Source organism: Bicyclus anynana, chromosome 20, assembly GCF_947172395.1.
Source record: "Bicyclus anynana chromosome 20, ilBicAnyn1.1, whole genome shotgun sequence".
In the NCBI taxonomy this organism is placed as follows: domain Eukaryota; kingdom Metazoa; phylum Arthropoda; class Insecta; order Lepidoptera; family Nymphalidae; genus Bicyclus; species Bicyclus anynana.
The window spans coordinates 2,030,181-2,054,678 of record NC_069102.1 but is presented as its reverse complement, the minus strand read 5'-3'; the positions used below and the strand labels follow the sequence as shown (position 1 = coordinate 2,054,678).

The 24,498-nt window shown below is 34.4% G+C and overlaps 1 protein-coding gene across 2 annotated transcripts; it reads left to right on the top strand.

Moving 5' to 3' along the window:
* The first annotated feature begins 963 nt into the window (after positions 1 to 963).
* On the top strand, positions 964 to 24,444 carry LOC112047048 (NF-kappa-B essential modulator). 2 transcript variants are annotated; one of them, XM_024083957.2, is made up of 16 exons: positions 967 to 1,125; positions 1,306 to 1,518; positions 5,510 to 5,752; positions 6,604 to 6,795; positions 7,506 to 7,616; positions 8,747 to 8,845; positions 9,759 to 9,884; positions 11,092 to 11,193; positions 12,566 to 12,702; positions 13,765 to 13,914; positions 15,204 to 15,294; positions 15,629 to 15,774; positions 16,018 to 16,129; positions 16,445 to 16,609; positions 19,511 to 19,606; positions 20,240 to 24,444. In XM_024083957.2, exons 2-15 carry the CDS (start codon positions 1,321 to 1,323, stop codon positions 19,598 to 19,600), a joined length of 1,962 nt encoding a protein of 653 aa, XP_023939725.2. In that variant the 5' UTR covers positions 967 to 1,125; positions 1,306 to 1,320; the 3' UTR covers positions 19,601 to 19,606; positions 20,240 to 24,444. The 2 variants fall into 2 exon arrangements, with proteins under 2 accessions (XP_023939724.2, XP_023939725.2); XM_024083956.2 differs by lacking the exons at positions 19,511 to 19,606; positions 20,240 to 24,444 and adding an exon at positions 17,180 to 18,425 and having other exon boundaries at positions 964 to 1,125.
* Positions 24,445 to 24,498: the final 54 nt, after the last annotated feature.

The window sequence follows — 24,498 nt, the reverse complement described above, 5'->3', positions numbered from 1 at the left end:
ATCCATAAGTGGAACTTATATTAGTTTAGTCGAGTAGGGCGGCAAATTTCGATAATTATTTCTAGGTATTAGTTTTAATTTTAATTTATTTTAATTTTGTAGTTGTAGTTATATTTCCTTATATTTTATTTTTATAATAAGTTTAGCTAATTTAAGTATTATCTTCATTAATAAATACTATTATTATACTACTATCGTTAACAACTGAGTCTTAGGGCCATAAATCATTTCTCTATATCTATCTCGCTTGCACTTATGGGTCTTATGGAGCCGTCTAGTGAAGGGTGTAACAATGAAAGACATATTATCGATAAGTAAAGTTTATTATCGTATCTTGTTCACAAAATTAAAAAAATTAACAATATTTGATTTAATATAATACATATTTCATATTATATAATTATTAACTAAATAAAATTAATCTTCATCTGAGTCTTCATCATCAGAATCTTCGTCTTCTGCCAAATTTATTATATATTAGTATCCATAGTGCGCAACGAGTAACACATGAATGTATTTATTTAATTGCAGTAAACACATTTATAGCAAAAAAAATACGCAATGCAATTACATTAGAAACCGACCAATCAGAATCGTCCAAATCATTATTGACTCATCATTAGCACGTGCGCAGGTAGCCGTTTATCGATAATTAGGGTGCGCAGGTAGGCGCGCTGCACATTCCTATCTTTTTTGACTTTTATGACCGGACGACTCAGATGATAATGCGCATACTATAGTCGAGTACGAAAAATTTTTGAATTTACCGCCCAAAAATCGTTCGTACCCGACTAAAATACTAAAGTAGTCCGTACTAGGCATTAATCAAGGACAAGGACAAGGAGTCAATACAGACTACAGACTGTAAATAACGCGGATTGTCACCTTTTGATGTCACCTAAGAATTTATTGTTGTCGCTTTATTAATATTTTTAATCTTGATTTTTTATCAAGTCTGTCAAGTGTCAAGCCAAGTGTCAAAAAAAATTAATTTGTCTTGCAGGCGAATAAAAATTTGCATTGTTTTGATAAAATTTAGCTAAAAAGTGCGTTTCCGTGATTATCAGTGATTGTGAATCAAGTCAAAAATATTTTGAAGATAACGCATCTGCAACTTGAAATAAAGTAAGTGCATTAGAAATCTAAAAAAACCTGTGTTTATTTTATCGTGTTACTTTTTTGAACCATTACAAACCCTTGAGTATTTTGATATCGCATTTCCGTCCTCTTTACATACTTTCACTTAGGTAGATATTAAGTGTTATCAAAATATCGTATCTTTGTATTTAATTAACACTTTTTTAGGTGTAATGCATAAATATGTCCTCAAAGGTGGAAAATGATGATGATTCATTTATAATTGTCCTGGGTTCTTCCCCTGGCGCCAGTATGGACGTGGAGAAGTGCAACGGTCTGGTTAATGGAGAATTGGAGAAGTCACAGATTGAAGATGCCATGAAAGATCTGTCAGTTGATGCCAATATGGCTTTTAAAGCACAATTTCAATTGGGGGACAGTGTGAGTATAAAAATATTATTTACTTCAGTTGTTTTTTTATTCTTTGAGAAGAATACCAGCAACCTATAACCTGTTTATAGACTGTAGTATGTGTCAATAGCTTAAGCTGTCAATAGATTAGTGTATAAATACAAGCCTCTGACATGATGGGGGCAATTGCACTTGGGTGCTACAGTAGTGCATGTAATAAGTAGATACAGTGTTCAACCCAGAGGAAGTAATTATCTGGGTGATCAACTGATCATCAGAGAGCATGCAAACATTTCAAAGACCTTGGCCTCACTAGAACAGCAAATTCTATATTAGAATGGGTGTCCAAAGCTGCTCTAGTGTGAGTAGTGAGAACAACCCAAGCAGATAAGGGGAGTGTTTACATTTTATAATGGAGCTCATTATTACACACACCTAGATCACAAGTATCAGTCTTACAGGTTTTCTTTCTGTTATGTGATGGATCTGGCACTAGCATGGTGAATCCATGGAATATAAATAATACACAATATAATGAGGTTATAAATTGTGTGGTAAAGGAAATTCCAGTTTTTATTTTTAATGTGTGTTTATTATTTATGTGGGGAGGGAGCTGTTAGCTAAGAAAAAATTCCCTAACAAATGTTTTTTTATTTTATTCTTTTACAAATTAGCCCTTGACTACAGTCTCACCTGATGGTAAGTGATGATGCAATCTAAGATGAAAGTGGGCTAACTTGTTAGGAGGAGCACGAAAATCCACACCCCTTTAGGTTTTTTACACAACATCATAACAGTACGCTAAATTGCTTGGCATTATGTCTTCATCAGTAGGGCGGTAACTAGAGCCATGGCCGAAGCCTCTCTACTTGGCTGACACTATTCTCTAGTTCACTATTCTTTATTGATCGATTTATAACTTGATAGTGTGAGTTTCAAAATTGTAAGTATTGGTCTCTGACCAACACAATATTATAGATGAAGAGAGATACAAATTAATTCAAAACTCACACTGTAGAGTTATAAACATTGTTATAGAATAGCAATACCTACTAGTTTTTTTCCCTAACTATACATGTTTATTTTAAAATACTACTGGTTAGGGTGAGATAATGTAGCAAGATATAATCTTGCACTACATCTTATACTTATTGGTAAAAAGTACATACATGTAAATTAATTTCAATCTACATAAAATTATATTTTTACAATGTTATTCGTTGTCATCTGTGTAAATAGATTTCTTGTCTTGAAACACATTAATGCAAGAAACATGAAGTTAATTTGCATCTTAATAACAAGATAAAAATATTAATAGAATGTTAATTTGCATAGCAAAACCAGAGATAATAGAGAAACATGTGAAGAGAAGGGGGGTGTACCCACCCTAGGATTCTGGGCTACTGATATGGAATTCTATTATGATACTATTAATAGAATTGATGTCTGGGGGCCAGGCCCACCTACAAAATAGTCCTAGATACGCTAATGATTTGACATTCATCAATAACAGACTATTTTAACATTCATCAATATCAGACTATTTTAACATTCATCAATAACAGACTATTTTAACATTCATCAATATCAGACTATTTTAACATTCATCAATAACAGACTATTTTAATATTCATCAATATCAGACTATTTTAACATTCATCAATAACAGACTATTTTAACATTCATCAATAACAGACCATTTCAACAGACTAAAATAGGCCTCCCTTTTTACAGATCTTATAGGGGATATAAAGCTTAGACCCAAAACACTGCTTCATTGTTTGACCCTGCTTTCTGCATCCACGGCCGTGGGTTCGATTCCCACAACTGGAAAATATTTGTGTGATGAACATGAGTGTATTCCAGTGTCTGTGTGTATTTATACATTATATAAGTATTTATATGTAGTTTATAATTGTATATGAATATTATAATATCAACTATCTTAGTACCCATAACACAAGCTACTCTGTATGCTTACTTTGGGGCTAGATAGTGATGTGTATTGTTTAAGTATATTTATTTATTTATTTATTGTTTCCATATGTTCCTTCAGAAATAACTAAATAGGGCTGCCAGTATGCCTAGCATTGACCAATGACATATCTGGTGAACAAAAATAGACAAATTATATCATCAGCCTATTTCTCTTTATGTTAGGACTTAGACAGGTTACATAGTTCACTTTTCTAGTTACGAGTATAGTATAAAACTCTTTGATTTCTTATTTCTGTTTTGCACTGTGAAGTGTGTTCTATACTTATAATAAAACTGTATCAGGTCCAATTCTGTACATTTTTAGTAACTAAGTACACCCCCGATGCAAAAAAGGGGTGTTATAAGTTTTGATGTGTCTGTCTGTCTGTCTGTGTCTTTGGCACCATAGCTCCCGAATGGATGAAGCAATTTCAGTTAAGTTTTTTTTTGTATGAATGGTGACTTATTGGGTGAATGATTTTAGACATGTTTGATAAAAATCAGAAAAGAAAATACTAAAAAAAATTGTTATTCAAGATTTTTCAAAATTCTACCATTAGAGGTTAAAAAGAGATTAAAGTTTTTTTAATATACATTAATAGTTCATGTTTAAAGTAGTAGTTTTGTAAAACGTTTAGTGGACTAATTATTGTATTTAAATTGTGTGAAAATGTAAATAGAAGGAGGTGAAATAGGGGTTGAAAGTGTACATTGTATTTTTACGTGTATGAGTCTTATTATACTTTATTTTATACATAATCTTATAATATTCTTATTATAAATACCTACACCTACACTATCTAGATATAAGTCAAGAATTAACTGGCATATACTAGGCAAGCAAGATCTAGGCTGAATCAGTCATGATTGCAGCCTAGCCTTAAGTACAAGCCTATTAATGGTATGAGAAATAAAATAATGGATTTAAAAGATATTAAATAATATACAGTGCAAGAATAAGGTTCCTTCAAGGTCACAATAAAAACAATACATATTATATTAATGAGTTACTAATTAATACTGTAGTTATTACAGTACTACAAATAAGAAAAAATTAAAAGTTATGATTATTATGAACAATAATCATGACTTTTAATTCTTAATACTTAAAAGTCATGATTATTATGATGTAAAGTTAATAACAAATATTAAAATGACAAAAAATATACATTAGTGTTTTTGTTCCAAGATTTATAAGCATTTACATAATATGAACCTTACTTGATAGTGGGACGAAAAAAACAACTACAGTAGAACCCGTTTAATACGATTTCACAGGGACCCAACTAAAAACGCGTCTTAGACGGGAAAGCATATTATACAGGGTGGAGGATACTGAAAAATGTAATGACTAATGTATATGTATGTAATAGTCATAAAGATTATTGTATTTGGTGTAAAAACAACCTAATTATGGTACTTAAAGTAATCACTTATATCTGGTATGATCATTATACAAGTATGATCATTAGCAATTATGAAATTTTCAATGAAATTTCACTTTTGCAGTGCGTCTTCAAATTTTTCAGTTTAGTTTGCATCATGTCAAGGGTCGTTTGCTGTCAGATTATTTCAGTTCTTTAAGATACCATGATTAGTCTTATCCTGCAACCTTGTTTAAGGACCTTTATGATATCCTGATCTTTCTTTTGTAATTTATTTGTCGCATTTGGAATTACACGCGTGTGACATGTAGGCGTATTAAACGGGATGACGAATCGTATTAAGCGTTAGGAAATGTATGAAAGTATGTCTCAAGTTGTAGGGACTGGTGTGAAATGACGTATTATGCGAGAAAATGTTTTAAGCGTGACCGTCTTAGCCGGATTCTACTGTAACATAGTGTGTACTAACATAGTGTTAAAAATATATTGCAAGAGTTTGATAAAGAATTTCTTTGTTTTTAGATAGGAGACAGTTATTATACTGTACAAATGTAAGAGCACACTTAGGCATTTATTCTCTCTTGAAGTTCGGTGGGATGTCAGACATAATAAAATAAAAATCAAATATAATAATAATAATTAATGGTGTTTGTTTTCAGCCATCCCCAGCCAGTATGATGGTTGCCAGCACCCTTATAACTGACGACAGGAGCACAGAGGAACTCCAAAAGAGATTCGGTGAACTTCTAGACGAGAATGTGGTCCTCAAGGAGACTCTGAAACAGAACAACGACTCAATGAAGGAACAGTTCATGTTGATAGCATCTTGTCAGGAAGACATGCTCAAAACCCACAGACTGCATAAAGAGAAATTTGATGAGACCAGGGAACTAGTTGAAAGGGTATATAACCTTTAATTTTTAAATTTTATTTGGATTTTCTGACATTAAAGTATTGGTTTGCTATAATACAGATTTAAGAAGGGTTCGCAAATGTTTTTAAAATTGTATTGATTATTTTGAAATTTACATGGCAATTGTAATTCTTGCAACTCTAGTTGCTTCTAGTTGTTCTACCGTAAAAAGTTGTGAGATCCATGTAATACCAAGTTGGTTACTATCAGTCCGTAATTAAGGGATCTTCTGTCCCAAGTTATTATGTAATTAGCTAACCTAACAATATCTGATAGTGACCATGTCAATGTTATTTTTTTTTTATATTTTAAATAACATAAAAGCCGCCAGATTAAAATTGTAAGTATCAAACTTGTATTTTTTTTTTGTGTTCGATTAAATCTATCACTGATCAATTGTTTGACTATAACCTGATTTTATGATAGCAGAAGATGTTTTAATTCGACGGTCACTCCATTTATACTAATATTATAAATGCGAAAGTAAGTCTGTCTCTCTGTCTGTTACATTTTCACGGCTAAATGGCATAACCGATCAAGTTGAATTTTGATATAATGGTAAATGGGACCTTCGAACAAAACATAGGGTACTTTTTGACCCTAAAATAAAAATAGAAGGGGTTGACATAGGGGTTGAAAGTTTGTATAGAAAGTCCTACTTATTTTGAGTTACAGTTTTAAAAATTTGTTTACAAATCATTGAAAAAATATAATGAATGATTCTAGAATTTTTAAAATTTATTCCCTAAAATGATGAAATAAGGGTTGAAAGTTTGTATTGATTTCCACGGGCGTCCGCTAGTGAATACATAAATGATTATTTTTATTTTTTTATTACAGCTAAGACACGAAAACAAACAGCTCAAAATGGACATATCCCGTATCTCAGATAGTGAAGTGCCAATAAACAGCGAGACAGGGGAGAGCAAGTCCGGAGCCTCGTCCGGGGTAGAGTTTGTCACGTCCCCAGAGGACGACACCATAGACAAACTGACTTCGCAGCTTGAACTAGTCGAAAAGCAGAGAAGACAGGTGACACTATACCATTCATCTATATTCTATACTTATAATAAATCTGTAGAGAGTTCAATTCTGTACATAAAATATATTTCCAAAACTAGCTGACGCCGCGCGCTTTCACTACCGTTGGTTCCCGTTCCCGTAGGAATACGGGCATAATATATAGTCTTCCTTGATAAATGGGCTATCTAACACTGAAAGAATTTTTCAAATCGGATCAGTAGTTCCTGAGATTAGCGCGTTCAATCAAACAAACAAACAAACTCTTCAGCTTTATAATATTAGTATAGATTTCAGGGGGTGATTAGCGATCGATGTTGATGCCAAAAATGCAATCAGTAAAATTTTTGCCTGTCTGTCTGTATGTTCGTTATAGAAACAAAAACTACGACGGATTTTAATGAAACTTGGCACAATTATTATTCATACTCCTGGGCAGGTTATAGTATACTTTTCATCACGCTACGATCAATAGGAGCAGAGCAGTGAAGGGAAATGTTGGGAAAACGGGAGAAGTTACTCCATTTTTACAGAGATAAGGTTAGGGCTGGACTAAAGAAGTCTAAGGGCGGACGAAGTCGCAGGCGTTCGCTAGTGTATAATAATAATAATTTTGACGGCCTCCGTGGCGCAGTGGTATGCGCGGTGGATTAAAAATAAAAAAAAAATTAAAAAAAAATGTCAACTAGCCTACTAAACAAAGCAATTACATATTTTCACAGGTTATTGTTGAGAACGAGAAACTGTCGTGGCAGAAGGAGTCGCTTGAACACATAGTAGATGCTACTTCCAAAGAAAGAGATGATGCTAAGGAGAAATTGAACGTTCTTGAGGTATTTTGTAACAATATTATAGTTGAATTGTTGACATTGGGCTAAAAACTAAGGGTTAGATAAGCGACTTATCCTGATAAGTGTCGGAAAGTCTAATCTTATGTTTTATCACTTTTTTCCTCTGAAAAATTACGATAACTAAAGGAGAATTCCCTCCGGCCCATACAACGCCGGCCCAGGGAACCCAGGTATACCTACCCCCGTATAAAAGTATCGTCATCAACCCATATTCGGCTCACTGCTGAGCTCGAGTCTCGTCTCAGAATGAGAGGGGTTAGGCCAATAGTCCACCACGCAGAGAATTAAGATAATTCTCTGGTATGCAGGTTTCCTTACGATGTTTTCCTTCACCGATTGAGACACGTGATATTTAATTCTTTAAAATGCACACAACTGAAAAGTTGGAGGTGCATGCCCCGGACCGGATTCAAACCCACACCCTCCGGAATCGGAGGCAGAGGTCATATCCACTGGGCTATCACAGCTATCACAGCAGTATAAAAGTATATGGAGATAATAATATGATGTATAAATAAGGATCTGGTTAAATAATTGCCATAATAAAAGTATATTCCTTAAACAAAAATACATTTTTTTTTATCACTCTTTTAGGGTAAAATGTTCGTCAGTGGTATACCGTAAGCGGTGAAGTAACATTTGTAGTTTTTTTATTTTTTTTCATTATGTTTTTCTGTTACCAACAAGCTTAACAAACAAGAAAACGAACAAACAAATCAATCATGTCTTTAAAACATATCGTAAAACTCAATGTATGACTGTATGGTCAACAATACTCTTGACTCTTATCAAATTTAATATAAACAATATTATTTCGTGGAATAAGAGTCCGAAATATATCGATATTAATTAATAGAAGTTAAGAATGTTTTTTAAAAGAATAAATCGTTTTGTAGAAGAAGAAATTGTTATGTCACTACCACAATTTTGACAAATTCAATGACACCTCATATGTCAATATCCGTCCGGCCATTTGGGCTGTAGGGCGTGCCAAAGAAATGGACACATACATTCATGCATACATACGCTCGAAAAACATTACCCTCCTTCTGATGCAGTTGGGTAAAGAGTGTCAACTAGCTTATTATAGTGATATGTGTGCTATTTTACAGCTACAAATGTCCAACAAGGAGACCATTCACGCCCAGGAGCTACAGAAGCTTCATTTCATTATAAATGATCTGCACGGCAAGCTGAAATCATCGAGCTCTGTAAGTTTATCTCATTATCATGTTTTTATGTATTCTTTACAAGTTAGCCCTCGACTACAATCTCACCTGATGATAAGGGCTAACTTGTAAAGAGTAAAAAGAAAAAATATCTTTCAACCAAATACAATGAAAAAATAAAAAAAAAGAGATAGAGGTATTCCTGGTTACAAGTAGCAACGCCATAAGTTGAAATTTGTCAATTTGTCTTCGAGAGATTATCTCGTTGGTCGCATTCTGTCGCCACTGGTGGCTTGACCAACACTGTTTTCAATACAATAATCTCTAGACGGATACAGATTATTAACGTTTTTGCAGATAGATAAGTGAAATCTGGAACAGGGCCTGTAGCCATGTCACACGTCGATTCTCTTTCTACAAATGCTAACGTTTCGAAAACTTGATCCCATGACCTGACGATATTAGATGTCATTCCACACATTTTAAAATTTTCGAAGCGTTTGCGATTATAGAAACAGAATCGACGTGCCACAGGCAGGGCCTATACTACAGCCTTTCTTGATGAGTACTGTTTACTAACAAACAATTATGAGGGTATAAATCACTAATCATTTCACACCTAATAATAATTAAAATTAACTTGTTCGTAAATTAATGAAAATAAATTTTATTAATAAGCTTAAACAATTAGATACGGTTAATGTATTTTATATAACATTTTAAAAACAAACCATACATAATTTAAAACAAATAAGTTATGAAAAGACAGGTGTTTTCTACCTTCATCACGATTTCATTGTTGGTAAACAGAATTCATCAAGAAAGGCTGTAGTATAGTTTTATAAAGATCCGAAATAAGGACATTAAGTTACAACAATTTCATTCTAACTGAATTACAATCGACTGCTATTGGATATTACTACAGATTTTCTTAAGTTATTTGTCTATTTCTCAGAATGTATCTCCTGAGGAATTGCTTAAACGGGACGCCTACATACAGCAGTTGGAGGGCAAGCTGTCCGTGCATCAGAACGAGTTGAAGAAGGCGCAAATTAAAATATTAGATTTGGAAAACATAAAGGTAAACCATATTTATTACTTAATAATGCCATTTTCAGTGATAATTCGCAGTTAGTGCATTGCTTCCAAAATGAGAAAAATAATGAAAATTATAAAGTATACAAAATGTTTTAAAAATAAAGGAAATAAAATAACGAAAATTATAAACAATACAAAATGTTTTAAAATAAAGGAGATGGTCCAAAATTATATGGAGCCCAGGATCAGTCATTGTACCCTGGCGGAAATAAAAGAAAATATTTTTTTAACTATTTTTGATTATACAAATCTACGAATTTACTTTAATTCTATCGAAATAATATTCATTCTCGCCCAAGAAATGCAACACTATTAAAAGTATTATTGGCGGATTGATGATGTTTTCAATGCAGTAGTCGATTTGATGTTTGCTGTCAATTGTCATGTCATAGTTGCTCTATGCGCGCCATTTTATATAACTCAAAAACTTGGGTTTTAATTTTATTTATTTCTTTTTATTTAGTTAGATTTATTCACTTTAATAAATTTAAAAAAAATCCTTGTATTTTTAAAATGTTAATGATACACAGTACAAGAGTGACTTGAAATGGACTATCTCCTTTATCAAGAAACATTCAATATAAACAATATTAATTTCATTTCTTTTAAATTAGATTTATTTCTTATACAAGTTAATTTAAACGTCAAGAACGCTGTCATCCATTCTATGACGTCACAATGTTACTTGATGTCATTATTGGATAAACGACAAAATAAGGCATGTTTAATTTTTTGCTTCTCTCAGTCTTATTATTGGTTTAGTGTTTACGTGACGTCATGGCACAGATAAAATAAAGACCATCATGGCTGATAGCGTTTTGTCAAAAAAAAAAAAACATTTTGATTTATTTTTTTATGAATGTTACAAAAAAGTATGATATTTTTTTTCAATCTAGTAGAACGATAATGAACCATTTCAGACCATTTAAAAAGTGTCAATTAGCCTTTTGGATGAAGTGTACGGAGAACCAAAAAAAATTTACATGTACACTTTTTTTTATAAAAGAATATTTGCCATATGTAATTAAAGATGAACAATATTCCCATTCCCCTCCAACTAGTCGGGAAAGACTGTGCTAGGAGTGGGTACGACAATAGACCAACAGAGCGGAGATCGAACCACCTCTCGGAGATGAGTCCATCGCTCTTACCGTTGAGCTATTAAGGCTGTATTATTACTTTATTTGTAGTTGGAATTCAGCCAGCACAAGTCGGGCGTAGCGGAGATCACGAAAATGCACAAAGAGCAGATACAGGAGTTGACCAACAGAATAAAAGAAGTACAGACAGTTGTGAGTATAGTTTTCACTATAGTATATCGAAGGCCTGAATAGGTATGGGTCAGCAATGGCGCAATCTTGAAAATAATATTGCCAGTAAATAGCAAAATAATCACTTTAATGAAATTACAAAACTAATTCAAATAATTAATAATAATAAATTGGATGGAAACGCGGTATTATGCCGTGAGGCCGTTTGTCCCATTTTTTATGACAGTTCTATTTTATCATTCCGTATTCTATATTCTTTATTTCTCTTCTTCTTTTAAAAACTTCCACTGACATCACAACTGACCATGTTACACATGTACATGCCTTCATGGCATAAACCTCACCCAAGTGCAGTACTTGACGTTTCCTACTGCCGCCATAAGATGGCACTATTATTATCTAATCTCCGACATATATAATTTATGCTTCGACCGCGTGGTTTCCGTTCCCGAAGAAGTCGTTTTCAAACCATACTGCTGAGCTTAAGTCTCCTTTCAGAATGAGAAGGGTTAGGCCAATAGTCCACCACGCTGGCCCAATGAGCATTGGCGGACTACACACACGCAGAGAATTAAGAAAATTCTCTGGTATGCAGGTTTGTTGAGGATGTTGTTGAATTTGAATTTGAATGTGCATGGAAGATTTTATAAATCGAATGGGATGCCATTTTTATTTTTTTTTAAATTTAACAGTTTAAAAAAATCGGTTGTCTGTAAAGTCGGTTGAACGTGACAATGTCATAAGAAAATACTGATGGTATGGTTGCATTTAAAAAAAAAATGTTCTTTTTGCTAAAATACTGTTTAATAATCTTCATAGACTAGAATATAATTATTTCTTCTAAAAAAGTTGGCAACCCTGGAGCGAGATATACTTTATTTCTTGTACAAAAAGTTGGCAACCCTAGAGCGAGGTAACGATTCATGACGTCAACTTTTTTCGAGTTTGCATCTGGCTTCATCGAATTATAAGACGTTGTCACGTCAAACATAAATATTTAAAAGGTGTCTTAAAAATAAATATTTAAAAATTTTTGACGGCCTCCGTGGCGCAGCGGTATGCGCGGTGGATTTACAAAACGGAGGTCCTGGGTTCGATCCCCGGCTGGGCCGATTGAGATTTTCTTGATTGGTCCAGGTCTGGCTGGCGGGAGGCTTCGGCCGTGGCTACCTTCCTACCGACAAAGACGTACCGCCAAGCGATTTAGCGTTCCGGTACGATGTCGTGTAGAAACCGAAAGGAGTGTGGATTTACTTATTTATCCTACTCTTAACAAGTTAGCCCGCTTCCATCTTAGACTACATCATCACTTACCATCAGGTGAGATTGAAGTCAAGGGCTAACCTGTAAATAATAATAAAAAAAAAAAGAAAAAAAAAGTGTCTGTATTCAGGTGTTCCAACCGGTGCACGTCTCGCTGAGCTCGGAGTGCGAGTCCTCGTCTGAGTACGCCAGCTACGCCAACAACGTGAGGATATACGACCGCGCGCTCAAACACCTGGCCCAGTACCTCACCAGCTTGAGCAACGAGTATGTACCTCGGACCAAATACCTATGGACGTGTCTTCGTCATCAACCCATATTCGGCTCACTGCTGAGCTCGAGTTTCCTCTCAGAATGAGAGGGGTAAGGCCAATAGTCCACCACGCTGGCCCAATGCGGATTGGCAGACTTCACACACGCAGAGAATTAAGATAATTCTCTGGTATGCAGGTTTCCTCACGATGTTTTCCTTCACCGATTGAGACACGTAATATTTAATTTCTTAAAATGGACACAACTGAAAAGTTGGAGGTGCATGCCCCGGACCGGATTTGAACCCACACCCTCCGGAATCGGAGGCAGAGGTCATATCCACTGGGCTATCACGGCTCGGCTTTGGACATGTATAAATAAATATTTATAACTATAACACCAGCTTCGGAAACCACAAATTACAAATGACAATAGTATAAAATAAACTAATACGTACCTAAATATTTTGAATAAGAAGCATTATAAAAATAAATGTCGCTATTTAGAAATCTAGACCAGACATTTTCCTTTTGTCCAAACAAACTAAGCGAATAGTACTTGTAGAGATTACTGTGCCGTGGGAGACTAACATTCCGAAGGACCACAGTATAAAAGTGAATAAATATTATGAACTAACTAAAAATGCCTATGTAGTTAGTCTGTACGCCGTAGAAGTAGGTGCGAGAGGATTACCAGCAAAATCTCTATAACTTGTTTAAAGACCTTGGCCTTTCTAGAAGCTAGTTCTATATTAGAACGAGTATCCAAAGCTGTTCTAATAGGATCTTACCAAATTTGGCTAGACAGGGAGAACAACACGAGCAGAGAACGGGGAATGTTGATCGATCGTCAAGGAATTCCTTAACCCTACTCTTAGTCACAAGTTCTGGACTTTGCTTGGTGTTTTTTTCTCTATAACGCGATGGACCCGGCACCCGCACGATGAATCCATGAAAAAAAGATATTCGTTTCCCCTCTTATTGTAAACAATCAGCATCTGTTTTTACTAAAATTGTGATGTTTATTTGTCTATCTAAATTTTAGGATGTTTTACTGAAGGTGTTCTGCGGTTTTCAGCTTGTCAGACAGTCTAGTCCACACTCTGGGAGTGATAGCCAGTCTGTACGATTTGAAGCTGGAGCGAGGATCAGTGGAGCGAGTCAAGACGGGACTGATTGAAGTCAAGCAGATGATAGAGCGACAACACAGCACTGCCTTGAATAACATGTGAGTACCTATCTGATTTACAAACCTTAGTAGGCTTAACATCCTACTACGCCACTAATATTATAAACGCGAAAGTTTGTATGGATGTTAGGATGTATATTTGGATGTTTGTTACTCTTTAACGCCGCCAAATTTTAGCTAAATTGCTTTAGTAGTACTAAAGCAATTTAGCTAAAATTTGGAATGGAAATGGATTTTACTCTGGATGAACACATAGCCTACTTTTTATCCCGAAAAAATCCATGGTTTTCCAAGATTTGCGAAAACTGATGATTTTAATGATACGAATGTTTGTTACTCTTTCACGCCTCGACTACTTAACCGAATTAGCTGAAATTTGGTATTGAGATATATTATAGCATGGATTAACACATAGGCTACTTTTTATCCCGGAAAAATCCATGGTTCCCGAGGGATTTGTGAAAAACTAAATTCCACGCGAACGAAGTCGCGGGCGTCAGCTAGGGCCATAATAGAAAAACCACAGATTACATACGTACAAGTACAGAAGATTCATTCTGCAGTATCATTTATTTAAACAAATAGCTACTCTCGCTACAAGACAATACGGCTCAATTCAGTTCGAACAAAATTATTGGCCTACCGTTTTATTCACCTACAACTCTTATCTATTCTGTCAACGTTAGGGCCGGGATAATACATTTTGTACAACTGATTACTATGAAGTTAATTTTTCGTGAGTAGCTTCTTCTCGATGAGACGATCAACTTTTTTATTAACGTCTGTTATTACTGTCTTTAATTACAACGGCTGTGTTTGTGTGCTTTGTTGATAAAATAAAAAAAAAGTAGTACGTGTCGTACTACCTTTGTTTTTATTTTTTATTTTTTATTTTATTGAATAGAGTGTCAATACACCAACACATCCAACACATAACTATGTAAATATTCATCCAAATTACGTGATGCAGAACATAAATATTACAGTTTTTAACGTACACTAACCTACGAAAATATGGTTACTACATACGTTAGGGTGTATTTTGTCTATGAAACTAAATTTCGTTAAGAATAGATAGATATAAGTACATGCGAAATAAAAAAAATTAAAAAAAAAAACGACGCATGAGGGAAGGAACACCGCACTTTTAGGTACTAACGTAACAAAAGATCGGAATACAGCAATGCTGATTTTATCAGCGACAATAAGTATAGTGGTAACATTTACACCCTCTGTTCCAAGACTTTCGTATGATGTACATAGTTCGAGAGCTTTTTTAACGGACGATAAAAAAACTCTCGTGCGAATGAGGCCTTATTATATTGCAGAAGCCAAGTCCGCGGTACGCTGTCAATCTTTGAAGGTATATTCAAAGACTACACTGATCTATTGAAGAAATCGCTGACGAAGCAAGACCCTGTAAGTATTACTCACTTTATTAGCTTTAATAACCGACTTAAAAAAGGAGGTTTTTATTATTTTTGGAGTGCTTAGTAGCGAAATCAAAATAACTGGAAATACGTGAACGAAATTGTCCATGCTGTGATAAAAAAAAAACTTTTTATCAAAAGAAACTGAACCGACTTCAAAGATGTATGACTACTCTAAAACGCAAAATATGACATCGTACCTATGTCCATTCTATTGATCGGTTTGAAGGCGGTGCCAAACAACAAAACAAATTTTAAAAGCCTATTTGGAATAGCACCGCCACCGTCTTCATTACAATCACAGTTATGATTGTTGCACACAGAAACCGCAGTCGCAAAGCGTCGAGCAACTGACGGCCGCGTTGGTCGCGCGCGGTCAGGAGCTGCAAGCCGTAGAGGAGAAGCTGCGCCAGTTACGAGACTATAAAGATGACAACGAACTGTTGAAAGCGCAAGTGGATTTATACAGGTATGTAATATTAAGGTTTTTTTTAATTGTTCCAGGCCTGGCTCTGCTGGCCGTGGCTAGTTTCCACCCTAGTTAGATTTAGCTTTCCGGTATGGTGTCGTGTATAAACCGACAGGGGTGTGGATTTTCATCCTCATCCTAACAAGTTAGCCCGCTTCCGTCTTATATTGCAGCATCACTTACTATCAGGTGAGATTGTAGTCAAGGGTTGTAAAAAATTAAAAAAAAAACATCTTCTAACAGGAGCGACTTCGAGGCGGAGCGCGACTCGCGCGCGATGATGGCAAGTGAGAAGGAAACCATCGCTGCCGACCTGCGCACCGCACAGCGCAAGCTGGACGAGCTCACCACACAGGTAATGTGCGAACAACATTAATAGCCTGTCATATACGTTATTAACCCATATTCGGCTCACTGCTGAACTCGAATCTCCTCTCAGAATGAGAGGGGTTAGGCCAATACGCTACGCTGGCCCAATGCGGATTGGGAGACTTCACACACGCAGAGAATTGAGAAAATTCTCTGGTATGCAGGTTTCCTCACGATGTTTTCCTTCACCGTTTGAGACACGTGATATTTTACTATAGGTACCTTATTTATGGCAGAAATCGATTAAAAATTTAAAATGAAATTCTTGAATATTGAAACCAATATTTATTTGTTCCAATAGATGGAGGAAATCCGCATACTAAGCCCGAGTATACACAAAAGTGTCACGGCCAAGAAGTTGCCTCCCAAGGCGCACGCGTCACCCGCGCGGCCCGCGCCCGTGTCTCACGTGCCCCCTGTCTCCCCCGCCTCCCCCGGAGCCGCCGCCGCTGCCACTGGGAATATGGTGAGTACTTGAGCTGATTTGTAATACACTAAGCCCGAGTCTATAGAACGCACTAGCGTTTCACCGCATGTGCGGCTAACCGCGCGGCTAGCCGCTTTTCTAGTTTGATATTGTAGCAGCCCAGCTTACGCCAACTAAGCGTTATTTTCCGACGCGCGTTGACATTTGCGTTTTTAGAGTTAGTCATTCGACTTCTTAAAGTAACGGTTCGGTTCGACAGTCCGCTGAGCACGTAATGAACATTAAGTTTATTTTATTGATTATTAATTTCATGACTTTATTTTATCCAAATCATATATTATAAAGAGAATAAAGACTAATCATCTCTCTTAAAAATTATTAACCTTATGTTCTTTATTAGTTATAATATGACATTTTTTGCCGGTTAAGTGGTTCCACAAGCGGTAGGATATTATAACTGGAATAGTTTTTAGCCGCGCGTTTAGCCAGTGCGTTATACCTAAGTCCAACACGGTTAAGAAGTTAAATATAATTGCAAAGCATTATTATTTTTAACTCTGTGGTAACTGATTAGAAATACCTTAAATCACTAATGTATTTATAACAAAGGTGCGTAAAAAGAAGAAAATAGAAAGAAAACCAAAAGAAGAGGAGCCGCCACCGCGCGAGACCACGCCGCCGCCGCAGCGGTTCGTCTGTCCAGTGTGCGACCAGCCTTACAAGACGCTCATACTGTTGCAGCAACATGTTGACTCTTGTTTACTTTAATGATAAAAATATAGAAAAAATTACATCATCATAATCATAATCATAATTCGCATTGGACTAGTAGACTGGACGTGGTAGACCTAACCCCTCTCATTCTGAGAGGAGACTCGAGCTCAGCACTGAGCCGAATATGAGTTGATAACGATAATCATTATTATCATTACCACCATAATGTGATTTAAAAGTACATTTTTATTAAATTTGTTTGAAAAAAAATTATGGGAATTTCGTATTAGAAAACAAAACAGTTCTTCAGCTGAAAAAATAGTAATTTGTGGGCGAAATATTATTATGTTAAGAATTATTTTACAGATAAGTCGCATGAGAAGTTAATCAATAGAAAAGTATTAATTAAACTTTCTCGACATGAAAGTCTAGGTTTGATTAGGACTTCCTATATCAGAAACTGTTTTTTAATAGGGTAGTTGACTCGTATCAAATTTCATGTAGTACATGGAATATGACTCCTAAATATATCGATATTAATTTATAAAAGTTAAGGATTTCATAGAAAACTTCATTTAATAATTATGTATTTAATCAATTATTCCAAACGTCAAAAACGCTGTCGCCCATTTTGTGACGTCACGATGTTACTTGATGTCACTAAAGGAATAAACGTCAAACTAATAGTAACTCATAATTTTGTCAAACGCTCCGTTTGGTTAAGGTTTAATGTTAATGTGACGTCATGAAACAGTTAAAATATAGACCATCATGGTCGACAGCGTTTTGGCTTGTGTAGTCAAAAATATATATATATATTAAATATATAATAAACATTTTTTTTTGTATCTAGTAAAATGCCAATGATCAATTTAAGACCATTTAAAAAGTGTCAACTAACCTATTGTGAATGATTAATTTAAATTAAATAACGAAATTCGTTATTTCTCTCATTAATTAATTAATTTATTGTTAAAGTAATATGAGATAATATTTATTTAGTTGGCTCAAATACTGCATTTTTGTTATTTACGAGTAAATACAATGTACAAATCTTAGTTTAATATAAATTATATAATATAGTGTTTCTTATAATGTTATATAACTACATAACTTTGTTAACAGTGCCTTGGTATTTTGCTTTAAACAATAATTATAATTAACTTATGTTATTTATATATGTATTTAATTTAAATTTTATTCATCTTGCATTTTTTACAAATGGTTTATAATTTTATATAATAATATATGAAATGGTTGTATTACTGTAAGAAATAAATAGGAGTTTCGATTTTGACTTTTGAAATTGTAATTTTATATTATTTGTATGACGTAATTTTTAATATACATATTTATGTCTATTATGGGTAAGATGTTTTTCGTGTTGTTTGGTTTGTTTATTGTTTGTTGTTTTATTTGTTACGGTGTTTTTTCTTCATGCACAATAACATAACAAATTTTTGAGTAACGTAACATAATTATATTTTTTAATTTGAGCTTTCTTTATGAGTAATTAAAAATAAATCAGAATATTTTTATGATAACCTTTTAATCAAAATTAAATACAAGTATTCTACAGTTAATTTAGCATGTTCTTAAACATCTAATTAATAATTTGTAGGCATGTCTTTATTTTGTGTGAATGTGAAAGCATAAAATGTATAAAATGTTGAATTGAGTGTGTGTTTTCAGGACTACTATACAATATTATTGTTGTATAAATTAATATGTTTTATCCAATTTAACAACTATTAATGTGTGCGTTCAATTAAATCGTCCTTCTTTGTTTTTGTGACCTATACTTATTTTTGGGTTTTTGATTATTTTAATTTTTTTTTCAATTATCCGGAAAGACTGAATATGATAATAGTCCAGCGGAGATCGAATCCACGAGCTCAGGGTGTGTGTCCGGCCCCTTTACCATTGGTCTATTGAGGCGTCAATAATTATATATTATAATACTAGCAAACGCCACGTGGTTCTCGTACCCGTAGGAATACGGGGATAAAATATAGCCTTATAGCACTCTGGGATATTGTAGCTTCCCAACAGTGAAAGAATTTTTCAAATCCGTTCAGTAGTTCCAGAGTCTATTCAAAACATACAAATCTTTCCTCTTTATAACATTAGTATAGAAAAATCTGTACAAACAAAAACAAAGAAGATTTGGCTACAAAAACAGAGGATATACAGAACGCCGATGTAATATATCATATAACGTTTCAGGTATACAAATGTCCGAAATGCATGCGGTTCTCCAGTGACCAGTACAAAGTGATGGAGGACCACTTTGACTTCTGCTTGGACGACTTTTAGTCATCTGTGAGTATAAACCTATAGCCATATATAGCCCCTCACTATATATCAATGATAACCGCACGTTACCAACGTGACAATAGAAATGGTGAGGTCATCTACTCCCGAGAGTGTCGGGTGGGGGTACCTCGAGGCTTGGCCTCCTTGCCCTAGTAAGACGCGGGGGAACTTACTCCCCCGGTGATTTCTGCCAGCCCCTAACGGAGCTGAGGCATCTTTGGCCATGAGTCGAGTCAGTGCTCCTGCGCTATCCAGCATTGAGACTGTGTCATATCCAGTAGTTTGTCAAAATTTGTTTGTTCAAAATATTAAAAAAACTATGTAATTAAAATTTTGTTACAATCATGCATGTCTACAAAAATGACATGTTAAAAACGATGTGTTAACTCTAAGTTAAGTGAACGGTACGTTATTTTTTGGAGAAATAAATATCTTTAAACCTTTATTGGTAGCGATTCGGTGAATACCATGCGCTGGGATAAACAGAAATGGCGCTACTTCCAACTCTAGACCACTAAAACGGAACTAGATGGCGCTTATTACGTCCTTAACTTACGCTTCTACAAATTTTAAACGATACAACCACGGCTATACAGGTATTTACTGTAAATAACAAATATTGTTTTCTATTACTTACAGTCTCCTGGTAGCCCAGAGTAATCTAATGACTCCAGATCATTCGATAGTATTCCACGAGCATATGCAGTGTGCTTACGTAACGTTCTTATCATTAAGGTAAGCTCATAACTTGAAGAAACGATAACAAATATCATCATATAGTTTATGCAATGTTTAAACGATTTTTGTGTAAATTAATTGGTTTCGGCAATAGATTTTTATGAATTTTTTGACTTTATTTGTATGAATTTCATATTTTTTAAACATTCAGTGTCTTGTTGATTGATTTATTAGCCCATGTCTTAGCACAATGCCGATTTCTGGGTGAAAATTCAACTTTTAAAGTTATCAATTGTAAGATATAACGACCGAAAATGTGGTCGTACAGTTCTCTCCGAGACGCGAAGGTGTTTTAAACAAATTTCCCGCCACTCTTAAAAAATATTGAGTATTACAAAAAAACATTAAAGCCCTTAAGTTTATAGTAGAGAAAATATAAGCTACTTATATACCTAAGACTTGTGCCACGAGATATCTCATGTATCTGCTGAAGAATTTCTTAGCAAAATTGTTTTGATTATTTTTTTTGGCATTGTAAGGACTTTTTTGACTATTATCTTTTTAATAAAAACTTTAAATATTTTTTTTTTCAACAAGACACTTGGAATTAAATATAATTAATTTTATTTCAATAAAAAATACTTTATTAAGTATGTATTAAAAATACAGTTTTATTCTGTCTGTATCGATATGTAGCTAATGTATTTAATAAGAATATGTACCTTCCAATTACGTATACCATAAAAGATTTTGTAGTGCCATTATATAGTTCCATATGAAATTTTATTTCGACGGTCATAATGAAACAGAGATATTTACTATAAAAAAATATATACTAAGTAAGTTTAGATGTAATATAAATGGTGAGTGAATTTATGACACTTTTACTGTTAACTAATTTGTGATACTTTCAATAAAATATATCATTACACATAGTTCTTTATAGTTACCGCATAATTTGCTATAAGCAAACCAATCCAAATAATGTAATACCTAACTTTGCTTTGAAGAGTATTTTGCATTTAGGATTCTTGTTTTACATAATCCAGTGTCATTCAAGATAATAATTTACAAGGAAATATTCGTGCAAATGTATTCCTTGGTAGGGCCGAAAATATTTTTTAGTTACAGCGTTGGAAAAGGCTTTTTTTGTAACCTGACAAAGCTTTATAAAACGCTTTATATACGGTTGTACTTGCGTGTTAGTGTGTGTGTTAGGAACGAGTCTTCAGTTTATCATGTTACCGGCAATCTGTATAATCCGGTATTCTATACAATGCCTAGGAAATGTATAAAATTCCGGGGGCGTTTTGACATTGTAGGAAATATTAGGAATAAGATCTTGTACCTAGACTCTGGGTAGGTGACTTCACTCTCTTCTCTCTTCTATAGAATACTCTAGGTCCTAGAGTATTCTATAAAACACAAAAGAGAGCAAGTCACGCAGTGTGAATTAAGTTCATAGCCTAATCTTCAATTTTGTGTGGTATGGACTCCTCGGAGTCTAGTCTTCCCTACCACTAGAGTACTTTTGAAAAACGCGAAGCGAAGTTCGTGAAGGAGGTCCTGAACGGAGGTCGAGAATGTGAAGCTGAATGAAAGGGCGACGGAACAAGTCTTCTGGCGCAGCTACATTTTAAAAACATGAGTCTTGAAAAATGTTTGCTATGTTATTTTGTGGCATGTTACCAATTTAAGTTATTGCTGTCTACCAAGCTAGAACCCTAAATGAGCTTGACAGTAGATATGACCATTGACTTCTGCCTTCGATTCATCGGGTGTAATTTTTCAGTTAGTGCATTTTAAGAATTTAAATATCACGCGTCTCAAACGGCGAAGGAAAAACATTGTGAGGAAACCTACAAACCTGAGAATTTTCTTAATTCTCTATGTGTGTGAAGTCTGCCAATCCACACTGGGCTAGCGTGGACTATTCTAACTCCTATCATTCTCATTATAAGGATACTCGTGCTTAATAATAAGCCGAATATGGGTTGTTAATGATGATGATGAAGCTAGAACTCAAAGCCGTAAAGCCATTTAAAAAAATCATACATTGGCAGAATGCCCTTTATTCTATACATTGCCTAGACACTGTATAGAATACCTGAATTATAAGTATTGTCTGTATCATATACACACAAACACGCTTGGTCACTACCACTACATTCAAAGCCGAACGGACTTCCCGTAGTAGATTGACTATATCTATGCATTTAATTTTGTTAGCTTTTCATACATTGGACCACCCTACTGTTATTCATAAATTGTTACATTTAGTTTCGAGAAAGCGATTTATTTGTATTTAGTGTGATTGAAAAAGACTGGTTGTTCCTAATATGCTATTAGTAGATTAAAATGTTTTAGACTCAATTAACTATAGATATGTCAATACAGTGGAGTGGATTACCCGAACATTCTTCTTTATTTTAATGGCTTTTAAATGATACTTGAAAGAAAGAAAGATTTTAATTTGATAAACACAACAAACGAATCAAAAAAGCATAAATACAATAGAAAACTTGTCTATGGCCTAACCATAGACACAGCATAACGTTCCACCTTACTACTACGTCTGATAGATGGCGCCAATGTCCCATCCAGCAAGGCAGTGGGAAATCAATGTCTTTTCACTCACTTCAACAAAAGAAACGAAAAGGAAGCGCAAATGAACAATTATCATGCTATGTTTTCCCCTACGTTGAGATTGGCGTAATTATAGCAAAATAATCGCAGTACATACCATAGACAAGACCGCAGTATACTATAGACAAGAAAGAAGAAATATTTTTTTTGTCAATAATGGACCGAGCCGTGATAGCCCAGTGGATTAAATCGTGGTTTCTAGTTTACAATGATTTAAGTAAAGAGTTTACTAATTCTCATTTAAATAAATAACGTATGGACTTTCATTAGTTCGGTTAATCAATTCCCCACTGTAGGTATTTCAATATACTGTAGTATTAAGTACATCAGAAATCTTGTATGCAATATTTGATAGTGTTTTAATGTTCAGCCATTTTGTAATAGAATTTTGAATGTAGTTATTTCCCATTTTATCTGTAGTTATTTGTTTTATTCATTAAACACATTATTATTCTTTAATTTAAACTATTGTTGATCATTTGAAGCAAAGGAAATTTACAAAGAAGTGTTATATATTTTTTTTTGTGTAAAATAATTTTAGTCAGTTTACAAAGAAAAAAATGATGGCGTAATGAAATAATTATACTGTAAAAAACATAGTGTTGATTTGGTTGAATTATCCGAATAAACTGTCAAAATTACATTTTAATATTGGTAGAGCTTTTTGTGACTCATTTATAAAAAAGGCCTAGCCCTGAGGGCCGTCAAAATAGGCCGTTAAAAGATGAGGGTTTTTGTGACACCTTGTACTACCGCCATGTTTGTTCTGCCGTCAATCAGCATTGCTGTCTGTTGGTGTGAAGAGCATTGATGCCAGTTTAGATACAGGAAAAAAAACAGACTCGAATTGGGAATCTCCTCCTTTTTTTGAAGTCAACCAACTTCAAAAAAAGTGATGCTTAGTATCTACGCCTTAGGCTAATGGATACAAGGCAGCATTTGATCGTCTCTACCCTATGATTTGCGCTAAAAATAAGGTATCCCTCCGCTCCAAGGTCACTTTCTATAACACCTGCATCCCTCCAATGACCTTTGATATAGTAGTGTTTACCCACCGCCCAAACTTTAAACAGTGTGGTTCAACACTTTTTCGTTCTAGCCTTAAGGTCACAACTTTTGGATGTGGGTCGTCCTGAGTAAGATCTAGTAGAAATGTTGGAGATTTTCTTTTTTAAATGAAATTCCCAGAAACTACAGGGGTTGTTAAGTTTGTGGCGTATTTTCCAAAAGTGAATATGAAAATTATGTGTAAATGCTATCAGTGCTAATCAGTGAAAAAGCTAAAGTAAATAGAAACGAAACAGAAAATGGTACATTTCTCTTGGCAGTTTGTGATAAAATCATCTAGATGAATTTATGTTCAACCAAATTAACATCACTGCTGATTGTATTCTGTCTTAGATTGAGTAGCACAAATTTTCCAAAAGTTAAGCATAACTACATTTTAAAGTTGAGTTTTTTTGTGATTGCATTTTAGTTATTGAGTCGTTAACATAATAAAGTTATTCTTATACCAATAATTTGTTTTATTGTTAATATAATGTTCCTTGCTGCCCTAAAAGAATATCACTTGC